Source organism: Balaenoptera acutorostrata, chromosome 4 (genome assembly GCF_949987535.1).
Source record: "Balaenoptera acutorostrata chromosome 4, mBalAcu1.1, whole genome shotgun sequence".
In the NCBI taxonomy this organism is placed as follows: Eukaryota; Metazoa; Chordata; class Mammalia; order Artiodactyla; family Balaenopteridae; genus Balaenoptera; species Balaenoptera acutorostrata.
In genome coordinates this window covers 46,161,984-46,184,449 of record NC_080067.1, presented here as the reverse complement: position 1 = coordinate 46,184,449, position 22,466 = coordinate 46,161,984, and the positions used below count along the sequence as shown (strand labels likewise).

At 38.3% G+C, this 22,466-nt stretch overlaps 2 protein-coding genes across 5 annotated transcripts in view; one reads left to right on the top strand and one right to left on the bottom strand.

Annotated features, from left to right (window-relative positions):
- Positions 1–6,158: 6,158 nt before the first annotated feature.
- TRIM59 (tripartite motif containing 59) lies at positions 6,159–17,199 on the top strand. Of its 2 annotated transcripts, XM_028167724.2 has the most exons (5): positions 6,159–6,264; positions 7,228–7,298; positions 10,694–10,721; positions 11,376–11,435; positions 14,017–17,199. In XM_028167724.2, exon 5 carries the CDS (start codon positions 14,020–14,022, stop codon positions 15,226–15,228), a length of 1,209 nt encoding a protein of 402 aa, XP_028023525.2. In that variant the 5' UTR covers positions 6,159–6,264; positions 7,228–7,298; positions 10,694–10,721; positions 11,376–11,435; positions 14,017–14,019; the 3' UTR covers positions 15,229–17,199. The 2 variants fall into 2 exon arrangements, with proteins under 2 accessions (XP_028023525.2, XP_007187145.2); XM_007187083.2 differs by lacking the exon at positions 11,376–11,435.
- Positions 17,200–18,194: 995 nt separating this feature from the next.
- SMC4 (structural maintenance of chromosomes 4) overlaps positions 18,195–22,466 on the bottom strand; it is a 34,579-nt gene continuing 30,307 nt past the window's right edge. For all 3 annotated transcript variants that reach the window (XM_007187080.2, XM_057545806.1, XM_057545807.1), the window contains exons 19-24: positions 22,024–22,168; positions 21,573–21,746; positions 20,959–21,141; positions 20,589–20,821; positions 19,875–20,058; positions 18,195–19,393 (exon numbers count right to left, since the gene is read on the bottom strand). In XM_007187080.2, the coding sequence (XP_007187142.2) occupies positions 19,241–19,393; positions 19,875–20,058; positions 20,589–20,821; positions 20,959–21,141; positions 21,573–21,746; positions 22,024–22,168 (1,072 nt within the window). In that variant the 3' untranslated portion in view covers positions 18,195–19,240. The remainder of the gene's footprint in view (positions 19,394–19,874; positions 20,059–20,588; positions 20,822–20,958; positions 21,142–21,572; positions 21,747–22,023; positions 22,169–22,466) is intronic.

The window sequence follows — 22,466 nt, the reverse complement described above, 5'->3', positions numbered from 1 at the left end:
TTCCCCTCTAGTTGGTTCATTTGGGCAGGGCCGTAGGGAAACCCACACTGCTCATGTGATCCTTGGGGAGCACTCATGCTTCCCCAGCGCCCCCCAGCTTGGGGGATGCAGGCCAGTCCCCATGCAGCAGCAGTTCTCCTTCTTTCTGGGTGTCACCTCTTAGACTTCCCAGGTGTTTTTAGTGTTTAGTAGATGCACTCAGTCCCTCCAACACAGGGTAGACATAGCCAAGCCCTTCTCTCCAGGCTTGAGGTGAGGGGCAGACACTAGGGGAGGGACGCGGGACTGAAAGTGCCCCCCACAAGCCTTTCCAAAGGGAGTCCTCCTCACAAACCCTCTCCGCAACCCTGCACACCTTCCCTGAAGGTGAGAGGGAGGTAAAGACTCCGAGCCCCCGTATTCCGTAACTTCCCCAGAGTGGTCTGCCTCATGGTTCACTTCAGTGTTTGATATCTTGTATCTTGAAGCTGCAGCTGAAATGTCTAACACAAAAGCTATCTGAGGAAAAGTAATTTATTTGGCCTAGAGAGGAGGAAATTGGTCCAGTTCTAAGATTTGGACATAATACCGTGCATATAGCAGTTGGCCACAAATAGATATAATTATGTAGCTTTCATAGCTATGTGAAGCTTAGTCTAGCTGTGAAAAAAAAAAAAAAAGATCTTCCTGGCCCTGAGATCTGAGAGAAATTTGTCACAGAGACATACTGATACTTATTATTATCATGATTCTTCGACAGATGAAAAACATTATTAACCACACAATGACATATATTAGTCATTCTCTGGTCACGTGAAGTGGCCTTTGGATAGGGCATCAGGGAGTTTAAGTGGGGCCTTGAATCTGCGATGCACTTGCTGTGTTACCTTGAGCGAGAGGCCCCTCTCCTTTGGGTGCCTCTACGTTCATCCTGCTGAAAATGAGGAGGTGATCCCTGGGATTCACTCTCTATCTAGTTTTCTGTGAGACTGTGAAGCCCTGAACACTGTATTAAGTGACAACTACAACCCTCGGAGGTCTCATTAGGAACGTACCGTGGGTTAAATGGTGGATCCCCCCAAAGGTATGTCCACATCTTAGCCCCCGGAACCTGTGAACGTGACCTTATTGGCAAAGGGTCTTTGCAGATGTAGTTAAGAATCTTGGAGAAAAAAAAAAGATCTTGAAATGAGATAATTCTGGACTACCCCGGTTGACACCAAATCCAATGACAAGTGTCTTTATATGAGACAGAAAAGGAGAAGGCCACGTGAAGCAGAGGCTGAGATTGGAGTTATGCAGCCAGAGCTGATCTGGAAGATCAGGCAAGGAAGATCTTAAGTTATTCAGCCAAGGAAGATCTTGAGTTATTCAGCCAGAGCTGAAAGAGATGAGGACAGATTTTTACCTGGGGCGTTCAGTGGGAGTGTAACAACTGCTAACAACTTGATTTTAGACTTTGGTCTCCAAAACTGCAAGAGAATAAATTTCTGGTTTCAATTCACCAAATTTGTGTTGATTTCTTACAGCAACCCTAAGAAAGCAATACAGAAGGTGTGGAAGAAAATGAAAGCATACAGCCCGGCTAGAAGAGCACCTGCTTTGGGATCAGAGAACCACGCTGCATAGCCCTGAGGGAGCAAGTTCAACTTGCTGGCATTTAATTCCCTCCTTTGTAAAATTAGGATAAAAATAGAGACACTTTTTTTTTTTTTTTTAATTAATTAATTAATTAATTTATTTATTTTTGGCTGTGTTGGGTCTTCGTTTCTGTGCGAGGGCTTTCTCTAGTTGCGGCAAGTGGGGGCCACTCTTCATCGCGGTGCGCGGGCCTTTCACTGTCGCAGCCTCTCTTGTTGCGGAGCACAGGCTCCAGACGCGCAGGCTCAGCAATTGTGGCTCACGGGCCCAGCCGCTCCGCGGCATGTGGGATCCTCCCAGACCAGGGCTCGAACCCGTGTCCCCTGCAATGGCAGGCAGATTCTCAACCACTGCGCCACCAGGGAAGCCCCGAGACACTTTTTTTTTATACTTCATTTAAAAGTTTAAAAAATAGTAACATTTATAGAATGGTTGTGAGGATTGAGATAGTGAATTACTTAGTACAGTGCTTGGTTCATAGTAAATGATTAATAAAGGTTAGCCATTGTATTTAAGGTTATTGCATATGTGAGATGACAATCTCTTCCTCTTTTGAATGCTGTCTCTAAAACTTGCTTGGTGTTTACTCATATATTGCTAGAAAAATCTCAAAAATGAGACAGGCTACAAGAAAAATCACACCATATGCTTCTGTCTCCAAATCTGCCTAAATGTTAAAAAAAGGGCGAATTCTGGTTATTATGAATGTTAAGAGCATCCTCAAAAAGGAAAAAAAAGGCACTATATATTGTCATCCACATAAACTATTTCAGGGCCTTATCGCACACATGTATTCAGCATTTGCCCTCTGAATATACAGGATGACATGTACGTTGTTGTGTGCCAAGTAAAAGGGACTTGGTAACTAGAAAGACCCTAATCTTTCTCCTTTAAAAGAGTATGGGGCAGTGTCTCAGCAGAGGATTTAAACAACACAGGTGTTTTATTCCCCTGGCTCCAAAACTTAAAAGTTGAATGTTTCTTTCTTTCTTTTTTTGTATTGAAGTGTAGTTGATTGACAATGCTGTGCCCATCTCTGCTGTACAGCAAAGTGACTCAGTTATACACATATAGACATTCTTTTTTAATATTCTTTTCTATTGTGGTTTATCACAGAATATTGAATGTAGTTCCCTGTGCTATTCATTAGGACCTTGTTGTTTATCCATTCTAAATGCAATAGTTTGCATCTGCTAATCCCAAACTCCAAGTCCATCCCTCTCCCTCCCCCCTCCCCCTTGGCAACCACAAGTCTGTTCTCTATGCCTGTGAGTCTGTTTCTGTTTTGTAGATAGGTTCATTTGTGCCATATTTTAGATTCCACATATAGGTGATATCATATGGTATTTGTCGTTCTCTTTCTGACTTACTTCACTTAGTATGATAATCTTTTGTTGCATCCATGTTGCTGAAAATGGCATTATTTTGTTCTTTTTATGGCTGAGTAGTATTCCATTGTATATATGTACCACACCTTCTTTATCCATTCATCTGTCAATGGACATTTGTTTCCATGTTTTGGCTATTGTAAATAATGCTGCTATAAACATAGGGGTGCATGTATCTTTTTGAATTATAGTTTTGTCCAGGTATATTCTCAGGAGTGGGATTGCTGGGTCATATGGTAATTCTATTTTTAGTTTTCTGAGGAACCTCTATACTGTTCTCCATAGTGGCTGCACCAACTTACATTCCCACCAACAGTGTAGGAGGGTTCCCTTTTCTACACACCCTCTCCAGCATTTACTGTTTTTTTTTTAATTAATTAATTAATTTATTAATTTTGGCTGCGTTGGGTTTTCGTTGCTGCGTGTGGGCTTTCTCTAGTTGCGGTGAGCAGGGGCCACTCCTCGTTGCAGTGCGTGGGCTTCTCATTGTGGTGGCCTCCTCTGTTGTGAAGCATGGGCTCTAGGGTGCGCGGGCTTCAGTAGTTGTGGCTCGCGGGCTCCAGAGTGCAGGCTCAGCAGCTGTGGCGCACGGGCTTAGTTGCTCCGCGGCATGTGGGATCTTCAGTAGCTATTAAAACCCCAAATCAGAAAGTGTTTTAGCTTGCCTACGGGGCACCTCTCTGTGACTGAGGCCTCCTGTTTTGGCTCTTGAGACAGAAGTAGAGAGTCTGACCTAAGCACCAAAGTTTGTCATAAAATTCATGTTTTATTGCCTCCTCTTTGTATCACTTGTTAATAACTACAAAAAATTTCTCATCTTTTATCCTTTTCCTATATTCCATCAAAAGGAGATTGGTGCAAGTATATAGGCAGAGACCCAAAGCAGCTGATCTTTCTCCCTCCTCACTTTTTTTTTGGGTAGCTGAGCGCCTTAGCACCTCAGATTTTTAAGCTTATGGATTTTAAGCATGTACTTCTACACCTGAGTGTCACTCTTGTCTAGTCTTTCCAGGCCAGCATTATCTTCTGGAGAGTGCATGAAACACAGCCCACAAACCCACGTATGCCAAGAGTTGACTGTTATTGCTGAGGCTGCCGTTGTTTCTGTAGGCTTCTGTAGCTCTCTGCCACTTCCTGGTCATGCTGGGTTATAGAAATCTTTGGTAGAGTTGGGAATCCACGGGCCTCTAAGCCAGTCTCCCTGTAGGAACAGATGTAGCCCTTCCTTTTAGGTGTCATAGCTTCCCTCCACTAGGTCCGATTAACCTCTATTTGGGGGCTTCTCTCTTTTTACTTCTCCCAAACATTCAGCCTCTTCCCTTCAATGTTATTTATCTCAGTGGATTGAGGGGATTGAGGCTTTTTGGAAAACAAATGCCAGTTAAGTCTAGTGAAAGGTACTTCTGCTTTCTTGCTACATACATAACTCTTTAGGTAAGGAAGTGCAGAGGGAAAAACACAGGTGGGAAAAATTATAGCTCAAAGCATTATTCAGCAATATTCATGCATTCTAGAGGCAATTACACTTAAAATTAAAAAAAATTAAGACTTTATCTTATTTTTAGAGAAATTTTAGGTTCACAGCAAAATTGAGGGGAAGGTACAGAGATTTCCCATATATTTCCTGCCCTACTCCCCATGCATAGTCTCCCACATTACCAACATCCTCCACTAGAGTGATACCTTTGTTACAAGTGATGCATCTACATGGACACATCATAATCACTCAAAGTCCATTGTTAACATCAGCCTTATACTTTTTTTTAAAAAGAATATTTTTATAGAAGTATACTGCATTTATTGCTATGGAAAAATTCATAACATATTGTTTTGACAGCAAGTTAAAAAACTGTTTATCAGGATGACTACAATGTTTACATAGAAAACCTATGTGCATAATAAAATCTAAATGGATCTATGCCACCGTGTCACAGTGGATATCTTGGATATCACTGGAACCCACACATCATAAGCAAACTCTTCAGCAGCTGAATTGGTGAAGACATCTGAGATTGACTCAGGACTCACTGATATTACTTTTATTCTGTTTAATATTTTTCTGTAATTTACTATATAAGAAACTAAGACCTGAAAGTACTGGCAATACACAGTATACAGAGGCTCATAGCTTTATTTAGCACAGCTGTAAATGACTTCTAACTACATTTTAGAGAGGGAAGCTGTGATGAGTGTCTTGCCACACAGCTGGATAAAGTTTCTGAAGAAAAAGAAACTGCGAAGGGACTACTGAACTGTTTGCTTTCTAATTCTAAGGGTTAAGAAGGTGAAATAGAGACTTGGAGGAGAAATTGAATTGGAAGTCAGGACTTCTTTGCAACAGTCATTGCCAGGCAATAATTTCATAACGTGGAAAGAGGGGGCAGAGGTGGGAGGAAGAATAGGGAGAGACAGAGGGAGATAGTCCTAAATGAGTCCTAAGGTCCCAACAGCCCACAGAGATAGCTCTCCTTAAGTACAAGAGAATTCTCAATAATCAGAAGCCGTCTCCTCCTATGCTGAACCAATTACTCTGCTGGGTTTATGTCTCCAGATGCCGTAAACAAAAGGAAACCCGGGCTTAGGGGAGGACGACGCTTGCCCACTGGGGTGCGTGTGCGCTCAGGAAGCCTCAGGGAACCTATTAAGTCACAATGCAAGATGCTGCACTTTAAAGTGCAGCTTGGCTCCAGGTTAAAAAAATCAGGACGTGCCGGCTTGGCTCCAGGTTAAAAAAAAAAAAAATAGCCCTATGAATCCTTTTTGTAAATATCGTCTGCCTCCGCCAGGCCCCGCCTTTCCCGGGACGCCATCCCGCGGCCCCAAGAGGGACTCCAGGCCAGGGTCACGGCTGCCAGAAGCGCCCCCGCACACTGAAGCGCCCGCTGCGGCGCGCCTCTGGAGCTCCGGAGCGGCAGCCCGCGCCTAGTGCGCAGGCACAGAAAGCTCGCCGCGGGCCTCGTGCCAAGTCCTAGCGATCACGCCCCCGCCTCGGCCCCAGGGGTCGGCGGTTTACTTTCGAACAGCGGCCCCGCGCTCTTCCTATTGGCTGATGTTACGCAGTTGAAGGTTGCCGGGAGACCGCGCCTGCGTCTTGAGGCTCTCAAGCCCCGCCTCATCTGGGAACCCGAAGGCCATCAGGGCGGAGGAGGGAGGGCGGAGGAGGGAGGGCGGGAATCCGAGCAGCTCTCAGCTTCGGCGCGCAGGCTGTGGAGCTCTGTTTCTGCTGGTGGAGTTGGCTGGTTTTCCCGTCCCCACGGTGAGTTTATAAGGAGCTTCTCTTTGGTCCGAGAAGGCGGCTCTGGGTCACTCTTCTTTCCCTGTAGCGCAGGCTGGTGTACTGCATGTGTTTGGGGCTTGGTGATGGAGAGGGCTGGCTTGGGTCCCGCGTCTTGGGTCCCTCTTGTCCCAGATGGAGAGTTTGGGGGACCTCGTTTTCCTCCCGCCAATAAAGAACTGCATTTCCGTGAGGGAGAAGGCCCTCTGTGGTGGGGAGGCGGAGAGGAGCTGGACTCCGCCGAGCCGGGCGGCCTCGCGGCGGCTCGGAAAGGAGGGCGCCGAGGCGCGTTGGGAGAGAGGCCCGGGAGGATTTGTCGTAAACCTTCGGGAAGGGGAAGGGCAAGGGCACTGCTTTTTCCAGCCCCTTCTCTGGGAGGCGTTCTCATTGGACTTAACCGCGTAGGTGTAGTTATGCCCATTTTACAGATGTGAAACGTCAGTTCTGAGAGGCACTAGGTAAAACTGACCCAGGGTCTCTCAACATTTAAATGGCAGAATTGAGAGATGAACAGACGTATTAATGGGTATAACCTAAATCAGGATTTATAATTTTAAGCTGGCAAAATATTTCACTCTCATGGGTGCTTCTTGTCTTCCAGTTAACTTTCAGCAGTCTAAAATGACCGTGAATGTTTGCTCCGTCATCCCCATTGTTGGCTGATATTTTCAAGAGCTCATAAGATACTTGACGCTATAAAAAGAGGTCCTTTGTGGCAATTCATTTGGTCACAGACTTGTTGGGATTTTCAAGGTACAGGTGATACCGCTCCTGCTGCACCACAGCTGTTGATATTTGTCGCTACTTTTAAAAAAACACAGTGACGCTTAGGGAAGGTAAACGTCAAAGACAGTGAAATTACCACCATTCCTTATGACATCGTACTTAACATACGTTTTGAGAATATAAGTCTAGAACATTAAGATAAAATTATTTTTATTTTAGAATAAAAATAAAAGAATCTGAAAAAGTTGAAGATACATATTCAGTCTCCAAACCAGAAGGTCAACAAAGTGGTAAGTTCTGGGAGATTAAGTAAATACCAAAGAAATTTTCAGTAAATTTTTACTGTGTGTATGATTTAAAATGTAAGGGGAAAGTTTTAAATCTTTTGAAAAAAGGTGTGTATGTTGGTGGTGTATAAAATTCAAACCATATAGAAGGATCATGAAGTGGAAAGTAAACAACTCCCTTATCTGACCTATATTTTAAAGTTAGTCACTGTTAACTCTTGTTTGCCTTTCTAGAAATCTTACAAGGATGTGTGCATCTTAATACAGACACACACATTTAACACATACAGATCTGCAAGTTGAATTTATTAAGTTATCTGGATACCTTTTTACCATGTATTTTCATATTGATCTGCATTCCATTTTAATGACCAAGTAAGCTATCCTTTAAAGTAAGGTACCATAGTTTATTCTGGCAAGACGAAATTTTGGTTTTAGGTGATGTTAGTTTTGTTTTGTTTTTTAAAATAAATTTATTTATTTATTTTTTGGCTGCACTGGGTCTTCATTGCTGCGTGCGGGCTTTTCTCTAGTTGCGTCGAGCGGGGGCTACTCTTCGTTGCAGTGTGTGGGCTTCTCAGGCGGTGGCTCGTCTTGTTGTGGAGCACGGGCTCTAGGCGGGCGGGCTTCAGTAGTTACGCCATGCAGGCTCAGTAGTTGTGGCTCGCAGGCTCTAGAGCTCAGGCTCAGTAATTGTGGCGCATGAGCTTAGTTGCTCCATGGCATGTGGAATCTTCCTGGACCAGGGCTCGAACCCGTGTCCCCTGCATGGGCAGGCGGATTCTCAACCTCTGCACCACCAGGGAAGCCCAGTGATGTTAGTTTTAACATTGCTTTTCAGCAAACATACTGCTGAATTTTTCCCACCAAATATATATATATTTTTCACTTTCAAAAATATTAAAAAAAAAGCAAAGAAAATCTTAACTGCTTGTATCAGTTCCTGGTTAAGTTGCATTAATAGTTTCTTTCTTAGTTGGGGGAAACAGGTTGATGTCAAAATGCAGGAAAACAGTGCAAATGGGCAGAGTTAAAATCAGATCTGACCATAGGATTTTTTTTGAAAGAGTTAGGTGATCATTATTTTTGTACATTTATATGTACAAAAGTATTTTTAAAATCTTGCCCCATATTTAGAGATGGCACAAATGTAGTATTTCTAAAGTAAGTCTTGAATTGCATAAAATGTGCTTTTTATCAGTTAGGGCCACAAAGATGTGAGACCCAGCCTGGGAAGTGGCACCTCTTGAATTTTCCCAGACTTATGATAGCTGACTCACTCTAAGTCCTAGAGCAAGTCATCTAACTATAATGTGGCAAATTTCTCTTCAGAGGGTGTAAAATGTAATGAATGTTTTATAACCATTCATGTTTAGAGATGAAAGGCAATAATGCATTAGGGAATTAGAACTTAAGAAGCAGTTTACACAGGAGAATGGGTAATGATAGTTTTGGTACTGCCCAGTTCTCCATCATCTGCTATCAGTGCCGACCACCCATAATACGCTGGTTAGACATTACGGAGGCTCCACAGGGAGTCGGCCCTCTGGAGAAAGACTGCATAAAACGTTTAGAAATTCAGTAATGTGTTTGTTTTTGACACTTAAGCACAAGAAATTTGTGAAATAATTTATATGTAGATGATTTAGCTTCAGGTTTATTTCTGAAAAGATTTCTTTTTTCCATTCATATTTCTTGGTGACTTTTAAAAGGGAAGCAGGAAATCTTGAACTAAGTTATCAATTTGTACGTGGGCTTTTAGTACCCACTGGAGGAAAATAACATTTTACATGGGTCGTTTTAATTTAATTTTTTTGTTTTTTAACATTATAGATTAATATAAATCAATTCTAAAATTAATTTGACGGGAAAGGCAGGTTAATAGGCAAGACACTTAAATATTTTTAAAGTTTTTTTATTGTTTTGAAACATACATAAAATTTACCATTTTAACCATTTTTAAGTGTGTAGTCAGTGGCATTAAGTGCATTCCACATTGTTGTGCAACCATCACCATCTATCTTCAGAACTTTTTCATGTTTCCAAAGTGAAACTGTGCACTCATTAAACAATAACTCTCCAACGCCCCCTGTAGCCCCTGGCTTGTTTATTTAAAAAGCCAGCTCTTGGGTTTATCAACTCTAACAATTTTCTGTATTCTAATTCATGGTTTTCTTCATGCATTAGAATTGTTTTCTTCTGCTTTTCCTAGGTTCATTTTCTTTTCTCTTTTTAAATATAAATCCTTTTTATACAACTTTTGTTTGTTAATGAAAGTATATGGCTTCAGCTCTGCCCTGTAGAACTTTTTTTAACCCTGTAGATTTTGCTAAAGAGTATTTTTATTATTTCACATGGATAAATTACATCTTGGCTGGGTAGAGAATTCTTAGGTCATATCCTTTTCTTCCAGATCCTTGTGGATATTGATTGCCACATGTCTTTTAGCATTCCTAGTTGCTTTGGAGATGTTCTGGTTATCTACTGCTGTGTAACAAACGTCTGATGGTTTGGATGGCTGTGTGTCCAAGATGGCTTTTTCACTCACATGTCTGGCACCTCATTGCTTCTCCTTTTGGCCTCTCTCATCAGCAGAGTAGCCTAGACTTTTCACATAGCAAAGAGGCAGCAATCTGCTAGGCTAGCTAAGGGCTGTACCCAGAACTGTCATAGTGTCACTTGTACTGTATCAGATTGGTCAGAGCAGTCACATGTCCTGTCCAGATCTTTTTTTTTTTTTTAACTATTTATTTATTTATTTGGCTGCATGGGGTCGTAGTTGTGGCACGCGGGATCTTCGTGGCGGCATGTGGGCTTCTCTCTAGTTGTGGTGCAGGCTCCAGAGCACACGGGCTTAGTTGCCCCGCAGCATGTGGGATCTTAGTTCCCTGTCCAGGGATCAAATCCGCCTCCTGTGCATTGGAAGGCGGATTCTTAACCACTGGACCACCAGGGAAGCCCCAAGCCCAGATCTTTTTGAGGGGAGAATAGATTTCATCTCTTGATAGGAGAATACCAGCAAAGTCACATCACAGAACATGTGGGAGTTAATTGTTGTGGCCATCTTTAGAAATATAGTCTCCCAGAGAATTCTGAGACCATTATGTTTTTTGTTTTCCTTTTTTGGGTATCTTACTTTTCTTCCTGGATGCATGTGGGATTGTCTTTATTTCTTTATTTAAAATTTTAATATTTTTAATTGTATGTTAATAGTTGAAAGTAAAACAGAACTTAGGCTTATAATGAAAAACAGCAGCCTCCTGCCCTCACTCTCCCCACTTTTGATTCCTGCTCTCCAGAAGCAGTCACTTCATTTCTTTTAAATATTTCTTTCGGTATTGCTTCTCTATTCATAAATAATTTGCTTTTAATGTGATTTCTTGATTTTTCACTTTTAGGCATGTATTGACTTCTTAGAAGATTAAGGTAAGTTCTTAAACTTCGTTTCCTTCCCTTATTCCCTCCTCCGAACATAATTTTGTCAGTTTCTTAGTTTGGGCTGTTATAACAAAAATACCATAGACTAGGTGGCTTAAACAACAGTCATTTATTTTTTTGCAGTTTTGGAGGGTGGGAAGTCCAGGATCAGGATGCTGGCAAAGTTGGGTTCTGGCGAAAGCTTTCTTCCTGCTTTGCAGATGGCCATCTTCCTGCTGTGTCTTCACGTGGCCGAGAGCAGAGAAAGAGAGGCAGCAAGCCCTGTATCTCTTCCTATAAGGGCCTAATCTCTTTCATGAGGGCTCTACTCTGATGACCTAGTTACCTCCCAAAGGCTCTACCTCATTAATACCATCACATTAAGGGTTACGATTTCAACTTATGAGTTTGGGGAGACACATTCAATCCTTAACAGTCATGCTTTTTGGTAAAATCCATATTTAATATTTAAAATATTATAACTAATAGGACAATTGAGCTATATAGTGTGCTGTAGTATTTCCTCTTTTCATGATTCCATCACTTTTCCCTAAATTTAGTTTTCTCATTACCTCTCAATATGTTCAGACACGTGAAATGTTCTGTCAGTTCCATTTATTTACTTAAAGGCATTCCTTCTGGATTTCTGTCTTCTTCCTCCAGACTACTATTTCTCTAGGCTTGCTGCACAGTTATCCAGGACTTCATTTCATAGTTATCCTGGTGAGAATTATTGTTTTTTTCTTCCTGCAGCAGCTTCTTTAGAAAGGGTGGGTGATGGGTGGTTCAGTTTTGAGACCTCTTGTGTTAAACTATCTTTAGACTACCTTCAAAATTTATTTACTTTGGGTATAGAATTTTAGGTTGGAAGCCATGTTTTCCCGAGAATATTGAAGAATTGCTTCATTGTCTTCTAGTTTCCAGTGTTGTTACATACACACAGCATAGCTAAATCCAAGATGTTCATACCAGAAAATATTCATAGGAAAAATTTTTTGCTCCTTTATTCCCCCTCAGGAGTCTAGGCTGGTTATGGAAAATTTCTGATGCATAAAATTTCATACTAGTTTCTGTAAGAACTAGCCCCTAAGCATGATAGCCACCTTTATCTTCTGTTTCTCAGGCAGCAACCAGAGTTTGAAAGTTCCTGGCCTTACATAGTTATTTTCAACCAGGCTTACTTCTATTAGCCAGTTCTGACTTACAAATTTGTTGCCTAAAATCAGTTTTTCATAAATCAGCTAGAAGAGGGTAGTCTTAGATTTGATTTCTGTATCTTCACGTTATCTACACGTTTCTGATTAAATTTTGTTAAAAATTTTATGTGCTATGGAAGTAACTTTTGAGACCAGGATATTTGCTTCCACTTTATGTAAGTTTAAGAGATGATATTTTCTTTACAATATTGTTATTGAATATCCTCATTCTAAAGAAAGTTGAGCTTTTGGGTCCTTAAATGAGTTCCCAGGGAAAATGATTTCTAACTTTTTGACAAATATAGGACTTTGGAGGGAAAGGTTGGGTTCTGTTTTAGGGTTGATCTTTTGTACTTACATTAAATAACTCTAATATTAAATCTAAATTGAATATATGTCCAATGCTCAAATTTTATTCCTTTGCAAAGTGCTATTCTGTTTATTCCTTCATTATGAATTCTGACATCACTGAAATAAACTGAGAAACGTTTGTTTTTCTTGGGTGGTTTTTCTATTTCAGAGCTCTCTGTAGGTAAAGGGTAGTCATAAAGGCTTCCCAACATGTAGGCACTTAAATTTATCTGCAGTGAATGTCATTTTCTGTTGTCCAGTTACTTTTGTTTCCTGGAATGCCTCACAGTTCAGGCTTATTAGTCTCTCACATCTTGGCTCATTACGGTTCTTAATATTGTCAGTCTGAATGGAGTATTTTCTATTTTCTGATGGACTCTTGATAAAAGCTTTTCCTAAGCAGAGATTTTGCTATTTGAAAAAAAAAAAAACCCAAAAAACTAAGGTCTGACATTTTATTAACATTGGTCTCTTAAGGGACAGTGTTTATTCAACCAACATTGAGTGAATGCCTATTGTGTGCCAAGTTCTGTGCTTAGACACAATTCCTGCCTTATTGCAGGCTTATATTCTAATGTATTGAAAAATGTTACAAAATTCTTTGTTTTTTTGACTGCGCCACGCAGCTTGCGGGATCTTAGTTCCCTGACCAGGCATCGAACCCAGGCCCCGGTAGTGAAAGTGCTGAGTCCTAACCACTGGACCTGCAGGAATTCCGACAAAATTCTTTTAAATAAAATCCATCTAAGTGCTTGCTATAAAGTAGAAGTGCAGTGTTCAGTGAGATTAGGGGACCTAATCTGGGGGAGGAGATGGGACTCAGGTTGAGACTTGAATAATGAATGAGTTTGGTTTTGCAAATGGTGAAGAAGATGAGGCGCATAAGAGCTATAAAAAGTCTGAAGAGGTTTTTGTTTCTTAAAAGTACAATTAGTTATTTGTAGATACTTCTAACAGTTTTTATAGAGGAGGATTTGGTAAGCTTTAGATTTTGCATGAATGGCACTTGGAAGGCTTGTTGGAAATATCAGTAATAGCTTGCGAAGATGTCAAGTTACTTGTGTCAGAGAGGGTCTCTGAACTGTTGCTGGCTTTCTTTCATGAAGGAAAGATGACTAATGATGTTCTTTACCACTAATGCTCTAGTGGTCTGTAATTCATAATTACCACAATCAACACTTCATCTTTCAAACTTTTTTATCACAAGGACTAATTCAGAAATATTACTCCCTTCCAAATCTTCAAATTAACATTACTTGAGACTCTTACACTGTGCTGATTCAGGGCTTTAAGCATACACACTAATATTCCAATTCAAGAAGCTTGAAATTTATAGAACAGTTAGAAATTTAATAACTTACTTTAGAAACTATGGTTGAGCCAACTGGGAGTGTGAATTGAAGAATGTAATTTTGCTAAGAATTAACTTTTTATTTCATAGAAATATTTAGTCTTACCTATTCATGATTTGTGTATAGTTTTGATTTTAGCATCTTAGAATGTAAAAAGTTGCACAGACTAGTTATAATCATTAAATAGACTTCAACAGAACACACCAAAGTAAATAAGCTCTTAAAGGTGATCAATTATTCAGTGTTAGGAATTGCATTATATAGAAAGGTAATTTTAAAAATCTTACTCTTTTAAATGACAAGTACAGTATATTAACAATTTGGAGGTTAACACCTAAAACTTTACATAATATGTGCATGTGTCTTTGTTATATGTAGAATTAAAATACTTTTTTCTCTTGACAGGAAATGCACTATTTTGAGGATGAGTTAACATGTCCCATTTGTTACAGTATTTTTGAAGATCCTCGTGTACTACCATGCTCTCATACATTTTGTAGAAATTGCTTGGAAAATGTTCTACAGGCATCTGGTAACTTTTATATATGGAGACCTTTACGCATTCCACTCAAGTGCCCTAACTGCAGAAGTATTATTGAAATTGCTCCAACTGGTATTGAATCTTTACCTGTTAATTTTGCGTTAAGGGCTATTATTGAAAAGTACCAGCAAGAAGACCATCCAGATATTGTCACCTGCCCTGAACATTACAGGCAGCCATTAAATGTTTACTGTCTCCTGGATAAAAAATTAGTTTGTGGTCATTGCCTTACCATAGGTCAACATCATGGTCATCCTATAGATGACCTTCAAAGTGCCTATATGAAAGAAAAGGACACGCCTGAAAAACTGCTTGAACAGTTAACTGACACACACTGGACAGATCTTACTCGTCTTATTGAAAAGCTGGAAGAACAAAAATCTCATTCAGAGAAAATGGTCCAAGGTGATAAGGAAGTTGTTCTCCAGTATTTTAAGGAGCTTAGTGATACATTAGAACAGAAAAAAAATTTTTTCCTAACTGCTCTTTGTGATGTTGGCAACCTGATTAATCTAGAATATACTCCACAAATTGAAAGAATGAAAGAAATAAGAGAGCAGCAGCTTGAATTAGTGACACTGACAACATCTTTACAAGAAGAGCCTCCGCTTAAATTTCTTGAAAAAGTTGATGATGTCCGCCAACGTGTGCAGGTCTTGAAACAAAGACCACTCCCTGAGGTCCCACCTGTTGAAATTCATCCTCGAGTAAGCCAAGTACTGAAAGAAGAATGGAGCAGAACAGAAATTGGACAAATAAAGAAACTTCTCATTCCTGAAATGAAAATTTCTTCAAAAAGGATGCCATGTTCCTGGCCTGATAAGGAGGAAAAAGAAGTTGAATTTTTTAAGATTCTGAACATTGTTATAGTTACACTAATTTCAGTGATGCTGACGCTGATCCTCTTTTTTAACCAACACATAATGACCTTTTTAAATGAAATCACTTCAATATGTTTTTCTGAAGCCTCTCTATCTGTTTACCAAAGTTTATATAAGAATGTGCATGATTTAAAGAATATACTATGTCACACTTTATATTTACTGAAGGAATTCATGTGGAAAATAATTTGTTGAAAATTCAAATCTGAATTGTTTAAGTAGGCTTATTCTGTACAGCAGACTAATGACCATTGCTAAATGGAGCAATAGGGGTAGCATGGGTAAATAAAATAGCAAGCTAAAGTTTATTAGAGTTGCAACAAATATAAATAATCCCTTTCATGCTTCTGTTGAATAGAAAATGTGTCATCAAAAGTTAGAAATGAGACGGAATGTCTCTCGTTTTCTGAAAACCAGAACAAAATCTAATAATTACTTGATTTTGAGTATTATCCCATTTTTATTGGTTTGAGAGGTTGACTTAATATCACTGTGATATTTAAATATTCTTGTACCAATATTATCTCTTAGCATTATATACCGCAGTGGTTGGCTCTGCAGTTCTTTGTGTATACGTAGCTTTTAATTAAAAGATGGCAAAATCCTGAAAGGTAATAAGCTTGACACTTTTGAATGGACAAATAAGGATGGTGGGAAGAGGTTTTAAATTCAAGTAGCAAAGTCTCATAGTGAGAGTGGATTGCTTACATTAAAGATGTGTTTGATCAAATGTACCTGGATCCACACACATTAATGTGTTTTAGGTAGATTTAAGAGCCCTAAAATGTTTATATCAGCATTCACTCCTAATAAAACTATTGCTTTGGGAAATCTAAAGTGCCATTAGGGACCAAACAGTAACATTCCCTAGTACTTATTATTCTGTGGTTTGTGTAAATTTATTTTAGGATTGTATTTAACTTTTGTGTAGTTTTAGTCATGTCAGTCAAATCAGTTCTTGGCTAAAAACTCTAAAACAAACATGTTACTAGAATGGACTATTATTGATATATCCCACCCTCATCATATTTGAATGGCATCATGTTAACTGTTATGTCTAAAATTGTCTTAAATTTTCTGTTGAACTTTCTCTTATGCTAATGCCAAAGTACCAATAATTTGATCTTATTTTTTGGAATTGTGTTATAAATGGAGGCTACTTAGTTATTAAGTCAAATCCCTTTGATTTAGTTTCCTTTTAATTAACAGGGACTGAACCGTGGTGCTTGTGGTAGGACTCTTAGCCCTTTTGTCCTTGTAACCCTAAGTACAAGCTCACTCACTTTCCAGAAATTCCAAGTTGGCTGTAGCTCTTGGATCACATATTTAGGAGCCTTACTTAGTTCACAGATTTTCCAGGTCAGATTAGGTCCTACAGCTGTGACTGTACTCAGGGCACTAGTTCTAAAATACTCCTTATGTCTTATCTGCTGAGAACAAGTCTGAACACTAAGATGGCTGGCTGTATTGTCAATTTATGATCAGAATCAATAGCACAACTACCTGTTGTGTGGGCAAAGAACATCTGGAGGAGGTGGAGGAGGTATATATTCAGCTTACCAACTAACTTTAGACTGAAGTTGCATCGACTTGATTAAAGTAATAGTTACAACACAAAAATGCCACATACTTTTTGGAATACATATAAATATTAGTAAGCACTGAAATGTTAGGTATTATGTGTCAAAAATGTAATCTCATATTTCTCATGTGTATTAATCCTTTTTGTAGATTAGGAAACAGACACAAAAGTAAATTGCCCAAGGCCATGTATCTAGTATATGAGAGACTCCATGTATTCTTTTCAGAGTTCATCTGTCGTGCTATCTATCTTTAAAGGATTTAAGCCAAGATTTTTAAATTAAATTAGGGTTTCTAATATATGTCTATGAATCACAGCTAAAAACTGAAGCATTTTAAGTTTGACCTTAATATTTTTTGTAACTTGCCAGTTTTTAGTAGAACTTTACTGCTGGATAAATTTTATGTAGTGTGCATGAATATAGTCAAATATACAAATAACTGAGTCTTATACATGCTCGTCTCCTTTCTGTATTTTTATCAGGAGGATGAGACTAAAATTTAAAGTATGTATTCCTGAAATATTTCTAAGTTTTTATGTATAACAACAAAAGTATATATTTTAATAAACTCATTTTGATATAAGCATTGAGTGGCTTAATAGGGCAGTCAAACTCAGGAGTGGTTGTTTTGGAATTTTCATATGGGCTACGGGCATTATCTATCTATCTACTTTAACTCTTTAAAAGTTAGTTAGTACTGTGCTTCCCTGGTGGTGCAGTGGTTAAGAATCCACCTGCCAATGCAGGGGACAGGGGTTCGAGCCCTGGTCCGGGAAGATCCCACATGCCGCGGAGCAACTAAGCCCGTGCTCCACAACTACTGAGCCTGCGCTCTAGAGCCCGTGTGCCACAATTACTGAAGCCCATGTGCCTAAAGCCCGTGCTCCGCAACAAGAGAAGCCATCGCAATGAGACGCCTGCGCACAACAAAGAGTAGCCCCTGCTCTCAGCAACTAGAGAAAACCCACGTGCAGCAGCGGAGACCCAATGCAGCCAAAAATTAAATAAATGGATAAAATAAATTAAAAAAAAAAGTACTGGGGCTTCCCTGGTGGCGCAGTGGTTGAGAATCTGCCTGCTAATGCAGGGGACACGGGTTCGAGCCCTGGTCTGGGAAGATCCCACATGCCACGGAGCAGCTGGGCCCGTGAGCCACAATTGCTGAGCCTGCGCGTCTGGAGCCTGTGCCCCGCGACGGGAGGGGCCGCGATAGAGAAAGGCCCGCGCACCGCGATGAAGAGCGGTCCCCGCACCGCGATGAAGAGTGGCCCCCGCTTGCCGCAACTGGAGAAAGCCCTCGCACGAACCGAAGACCCAACACAGCCAAAAATAAATAAATAAATAAATAAATAAGAAAAAAAAAAAAAAAATTTCTGAGTACTCTGATTCCACTTTAAAAAAAAAAAAAAAAAAAAAAAAGTACTAAGCTTTACTACTCCATTGGTTATTAAAATATAAAAATAATATTAAATTCCATTCACCTCTGTTCTCACCAATGAAAAAGCCCTTGATTATGTTGATACTTTTTTCTAGTTACTTTTCCCTTGTATAATCTTGATTTAAAACAAATGACCATACTTGAGTTATAGATCTTGCTTTATTTAAGTCCATGCTAATGTATTTACACTTTAATGGTTATATTATGATACAGACTGTCTTTGTTGGGTTTTAGTACCTAAACAATACCACACTGAACAACATGGTAATTTTTAATTTTAATTCCTCAGGATCAATATTGTAGAAACTGAATAGCTAGGGCAGACTTTTGATTCAATACCAAAATTTCTTCTGAAAACCAAGTGGTTGCTGGCTTACTTCCAGTAGCATTATAATATTCTTGGGCTAATACAGTGTAACACAACAACAAAAAACCCTTGACAACTTGATGGGCAAACAGCACTCCATCTTAATTGCCATTTATACTAAGGAAATTAGTCCTTATATACTTTATTCTTTTTCTGAAGTGGGTATTTTTCCTTTTCAACTAATGAGATATCCAAGTTATTTCAGACATATTTGCTGACCCTTTTGCAAGTGTTTTAAACAGTCAAGCATATCAAGTTTTAGAAAAGAATACAATATTTAAATTCTCATCCTTATAATTCAGGATGACGGTTTAAAAAAAAAATGTTCCTAGTATTTGGGTAATAAATAGTGACTATCTAAATTACTAAGTGGAATACCTTAAAAATTTTACTATAGTAGCAGTTGATAGGCTTCTCCAGCGTAGGTCAAAGGTCCATGAGAGTATGCTATGTCTTGATAACATGATCTAGTTTAGAACTGTACTGTTCATAGAGTAACATACTTTTAACTCTGCAGGTAGCAGTTTGGGGCTAAGGGTAAGTCACCTGACCGCCCCCCAGGCATCTTATTTTCTCCACAGTCTGCTGCTTACAAAGTTGTCAGTTTCTTACAATCTCCTAGAAGCAGGTATAGAGAATATTTTATTAGACTTGTAACATGTCTCTTAAGTAACAGCATAAAATAGAAACTAGTTATATGATCCAGTTTAAGAATATGCATTTTATATAATTTATAACCCTTTACAAATAGAAAGTCAGTAAATACAGTACGCTGAATCTGTGGTGATTCAATCTGAGAAATCTTCAGTATAAACAAGTTTAGCAAAGTCCTTTAGATGCAATTTCTTTTGGGTTTACTGCAACACTTTTTGTTATATTGTATGTCTTGTAAATTCCAATAAGTCTATCTGAAATCTCAAACATATTATTTCGAAGAGAAATTATTATGAACTGGGCATTTTTTGTTTGTTCCTAAAGAGAAAGAAAGAATAAATTAGAAAAATTATACATATATTGTAAATATATAAATCATATAATAAACATCTAAGCTTTACTTCCCTGAAATATTTCTTGACAGTAAATTCAACATGATATTGATAATTAACATGAACAAGAATGACAACATGGTTAATTCATGAAACAGTATTTGGGTTTGAGAAGAATTTGGGTATTTGGAAGGATGGTTGCCTAGAATTCTTCTAGTAGAAAAATGGTATAGAAAAAAAATTTCTAGCTGTGTTTCTGCTACTAATTTACATTATCCATTTATATTTCACTTTTCCAAAATGGAACTATTTGGCTCAAATAAAGGATGTGGTCTCCTTTAATACCATGGGATGTGGGATTAGAGAACAGGGAAAAAGCTCAAAAGAAATAAGTCAAAGAATTTCATCTGTAATGTTTAGGGAACCCATAAAATTTTCAGAATGAAAAGCTCTAAATGATTACTTACATATATATAAAATGCAACAATGGAAACATTTTTGAAATCAAGGGCTGCATCAATCTCATCCATGAAGTACAGGGGAGTGGGTTTGTAGTGGTGAAGAGCAAATACTAAAGCCAATGAACTAAGTGTTTTCTCTCCTCCTGAAAGGTTGAAGATCTTCTTCCAACTTTTCTTAGGTGGTCGGACACTGAAATAATTAAAATCTCATTAGTCAAATTACTTGTAAAGCTAAATTAAGACTTCGTGATTTCTTTCCCATAACTGGCTTACTACCACCTTCCTTGGGAATCTCTAATTTCCTTTTCACAAATATAAACTTCTGAGGGGTTCTTTTATAAACATGTTATTGGAGGATGGACACATAGGAACACCTGACAAAAATTTAAGATTTAAACAGCAAGCCAGTAAGTAATTCTTGGTATTTCCCCCCTGCTTCCAACGCACTCTTTGCTTTGCAATTTTAAAATCCATATGTTAGATTGAAATGGCTTGAAAATTAAAAGATGAACTAGACAAATATTCTGTAAAATCAAGTATTTACTGTTTGCCTAGAATTTATGCTGTAAACTAATTCCTAGGCCAACCAGTATTTATGAAATAAAACAAGTTGTACATCTAACCTTCACATCCCACCCCTAAAAAAATACTGAGTTTGGAGAATATGTAGAGAGATATAACAGAAGAATCCGAAACTCAGTATACAGCATAATTACAAACCTGAACATGATTCCTTCAGAGAAAGGATCCAAGCTGTCTACAAGCTCCAGCTCAGCATCACCTCCCAAAGTAAGCATTTGGTAATTTTCCTTTAATTTATTTGTTATTATATAAAAACCTGCCATGAATTCATTAAGCCTTTGTTTCCGAAGATCTTCATATGCCTGTCTAAAATTATCTCTTTCATAAGTAATTTTGTCCAATTCTGCTACCCGTTGTAAATATAATTCTTCCTATGAAAAGAATGAGAAAAACATCAATTCAGTTATACATTTGAGATGAGAAATAACACTGCTAATTATATAAAATAAAGGCCACAATTTAGGCTAAGGTCTAGAGACTTCCTGACTATTACACAGTTTATTTGTACCTTCTTTTTATACTCTGCAATGGCACCAAGGTTTGGTTTCATTTCATGACACTGGGCTTCCAGAAGTGCAATTTGATTTGTTATAGAATCTGGGTTCTTGATTGCTTCAAGATTTTCTGGGCTTAGAAGTGGAATCTCTTCAACAGGATTATCTTCTATGGGATGCAATGATATTTTTGAAATCTAAAAGTTTAAGTTAGATCAGTGTTAGAAAAGGCATAGTATTATAATTCATTGTTAAACCTCACAAATTAATATGACAAACTGCCTATCAAAATGACGTATACTAAGGAGTGGTAACTAATTTGTGTATCAACTATTTTTCAAAGGACTTCAAGAAAAATAGTTGTAGTGTTCAAGGTGTTCATGTAGCCATTTGTTAAATCTCCGTTATCAGCCCTGGGGTGAAAATGTTGACTAATTCTGGCCATTATGCATATTTTTCTGTATATAATAACTCCTATATATTGTTCATTTTGTCCCCTATAAACCTGAGAAGTGATTATACACCATGAAATTAAGAATCACAACATACCTCAAAAACAAAAAAACCCTAACCTTTTTTCATAAAGGATATCTTAAAGTTACATTTAACTAAACATAACAATTCTCACCTCTTTTTGCCAGTATTTTATTTTAGAATTATGTTCACCAATATGACCATCTACTTGTTCAAGTTTCAACTTAATACTAAGTGCATCTTTTTGAAGAGCATGTTCATTTTCCTGAATTACTTTAAGTTCTTGAAGTAGGTTACGGTGTTCTTTCTGGATATCTGGTAAGGATTCCTAAAAACCAAGAAGAAATGCTACAGATATGATCTTCTCAAACAGAACGGGATTCTCACATTACAAAGATGAAGAAGCGAGCAATCTCTCCCCACGCCCCTTCCACTTTAAATGAAAATGTTTTTATTTACAGAAAAGTTACAATACAGTACTCATTTTTATTGTACAGATGAAAGTTAATATAAGTTTAACTTACTGAGTGCTTACTAGGCAAGGTATTGATATCTATAAATCTTAATTGCTTGAAATACCATCCTCTCCCCTCTCCATGTCTTACCTCTGCAGCATTTGTATTCTTTACGACCTCTGTTGCTTTGTCTTCAAGACTTTTTAGCTCTGCTGTTAAGTCATCTACTTCTTTCTCAGTATCTTTTATTTCTTTCTCTGTGCGAAAGACAGAGTCTTGTGCTTTTTTAAGATTTCTAAACAAGCAAAATCATATATTAAAAATGTGGTAATGTGTGATTTGTTATTCTGCTTCTGAAAACCTACCAAAGAACTTTTCATGACATTAATGTAACATTTTTTTCTATCATAGATTTTAAAATTTATGATTTACTAAAATCCTTGAATTGGTTTTTAATGTTTATACATACACTTGTGGGATATTGTATATTTCATTAAACTCTCAGAATAAATTAATAAAACTTCCTTATATAAGCTTTTAGACTTAGACTATGAAGCAAAATTGTCCACTGGATTATTATATTCTTGTCATTT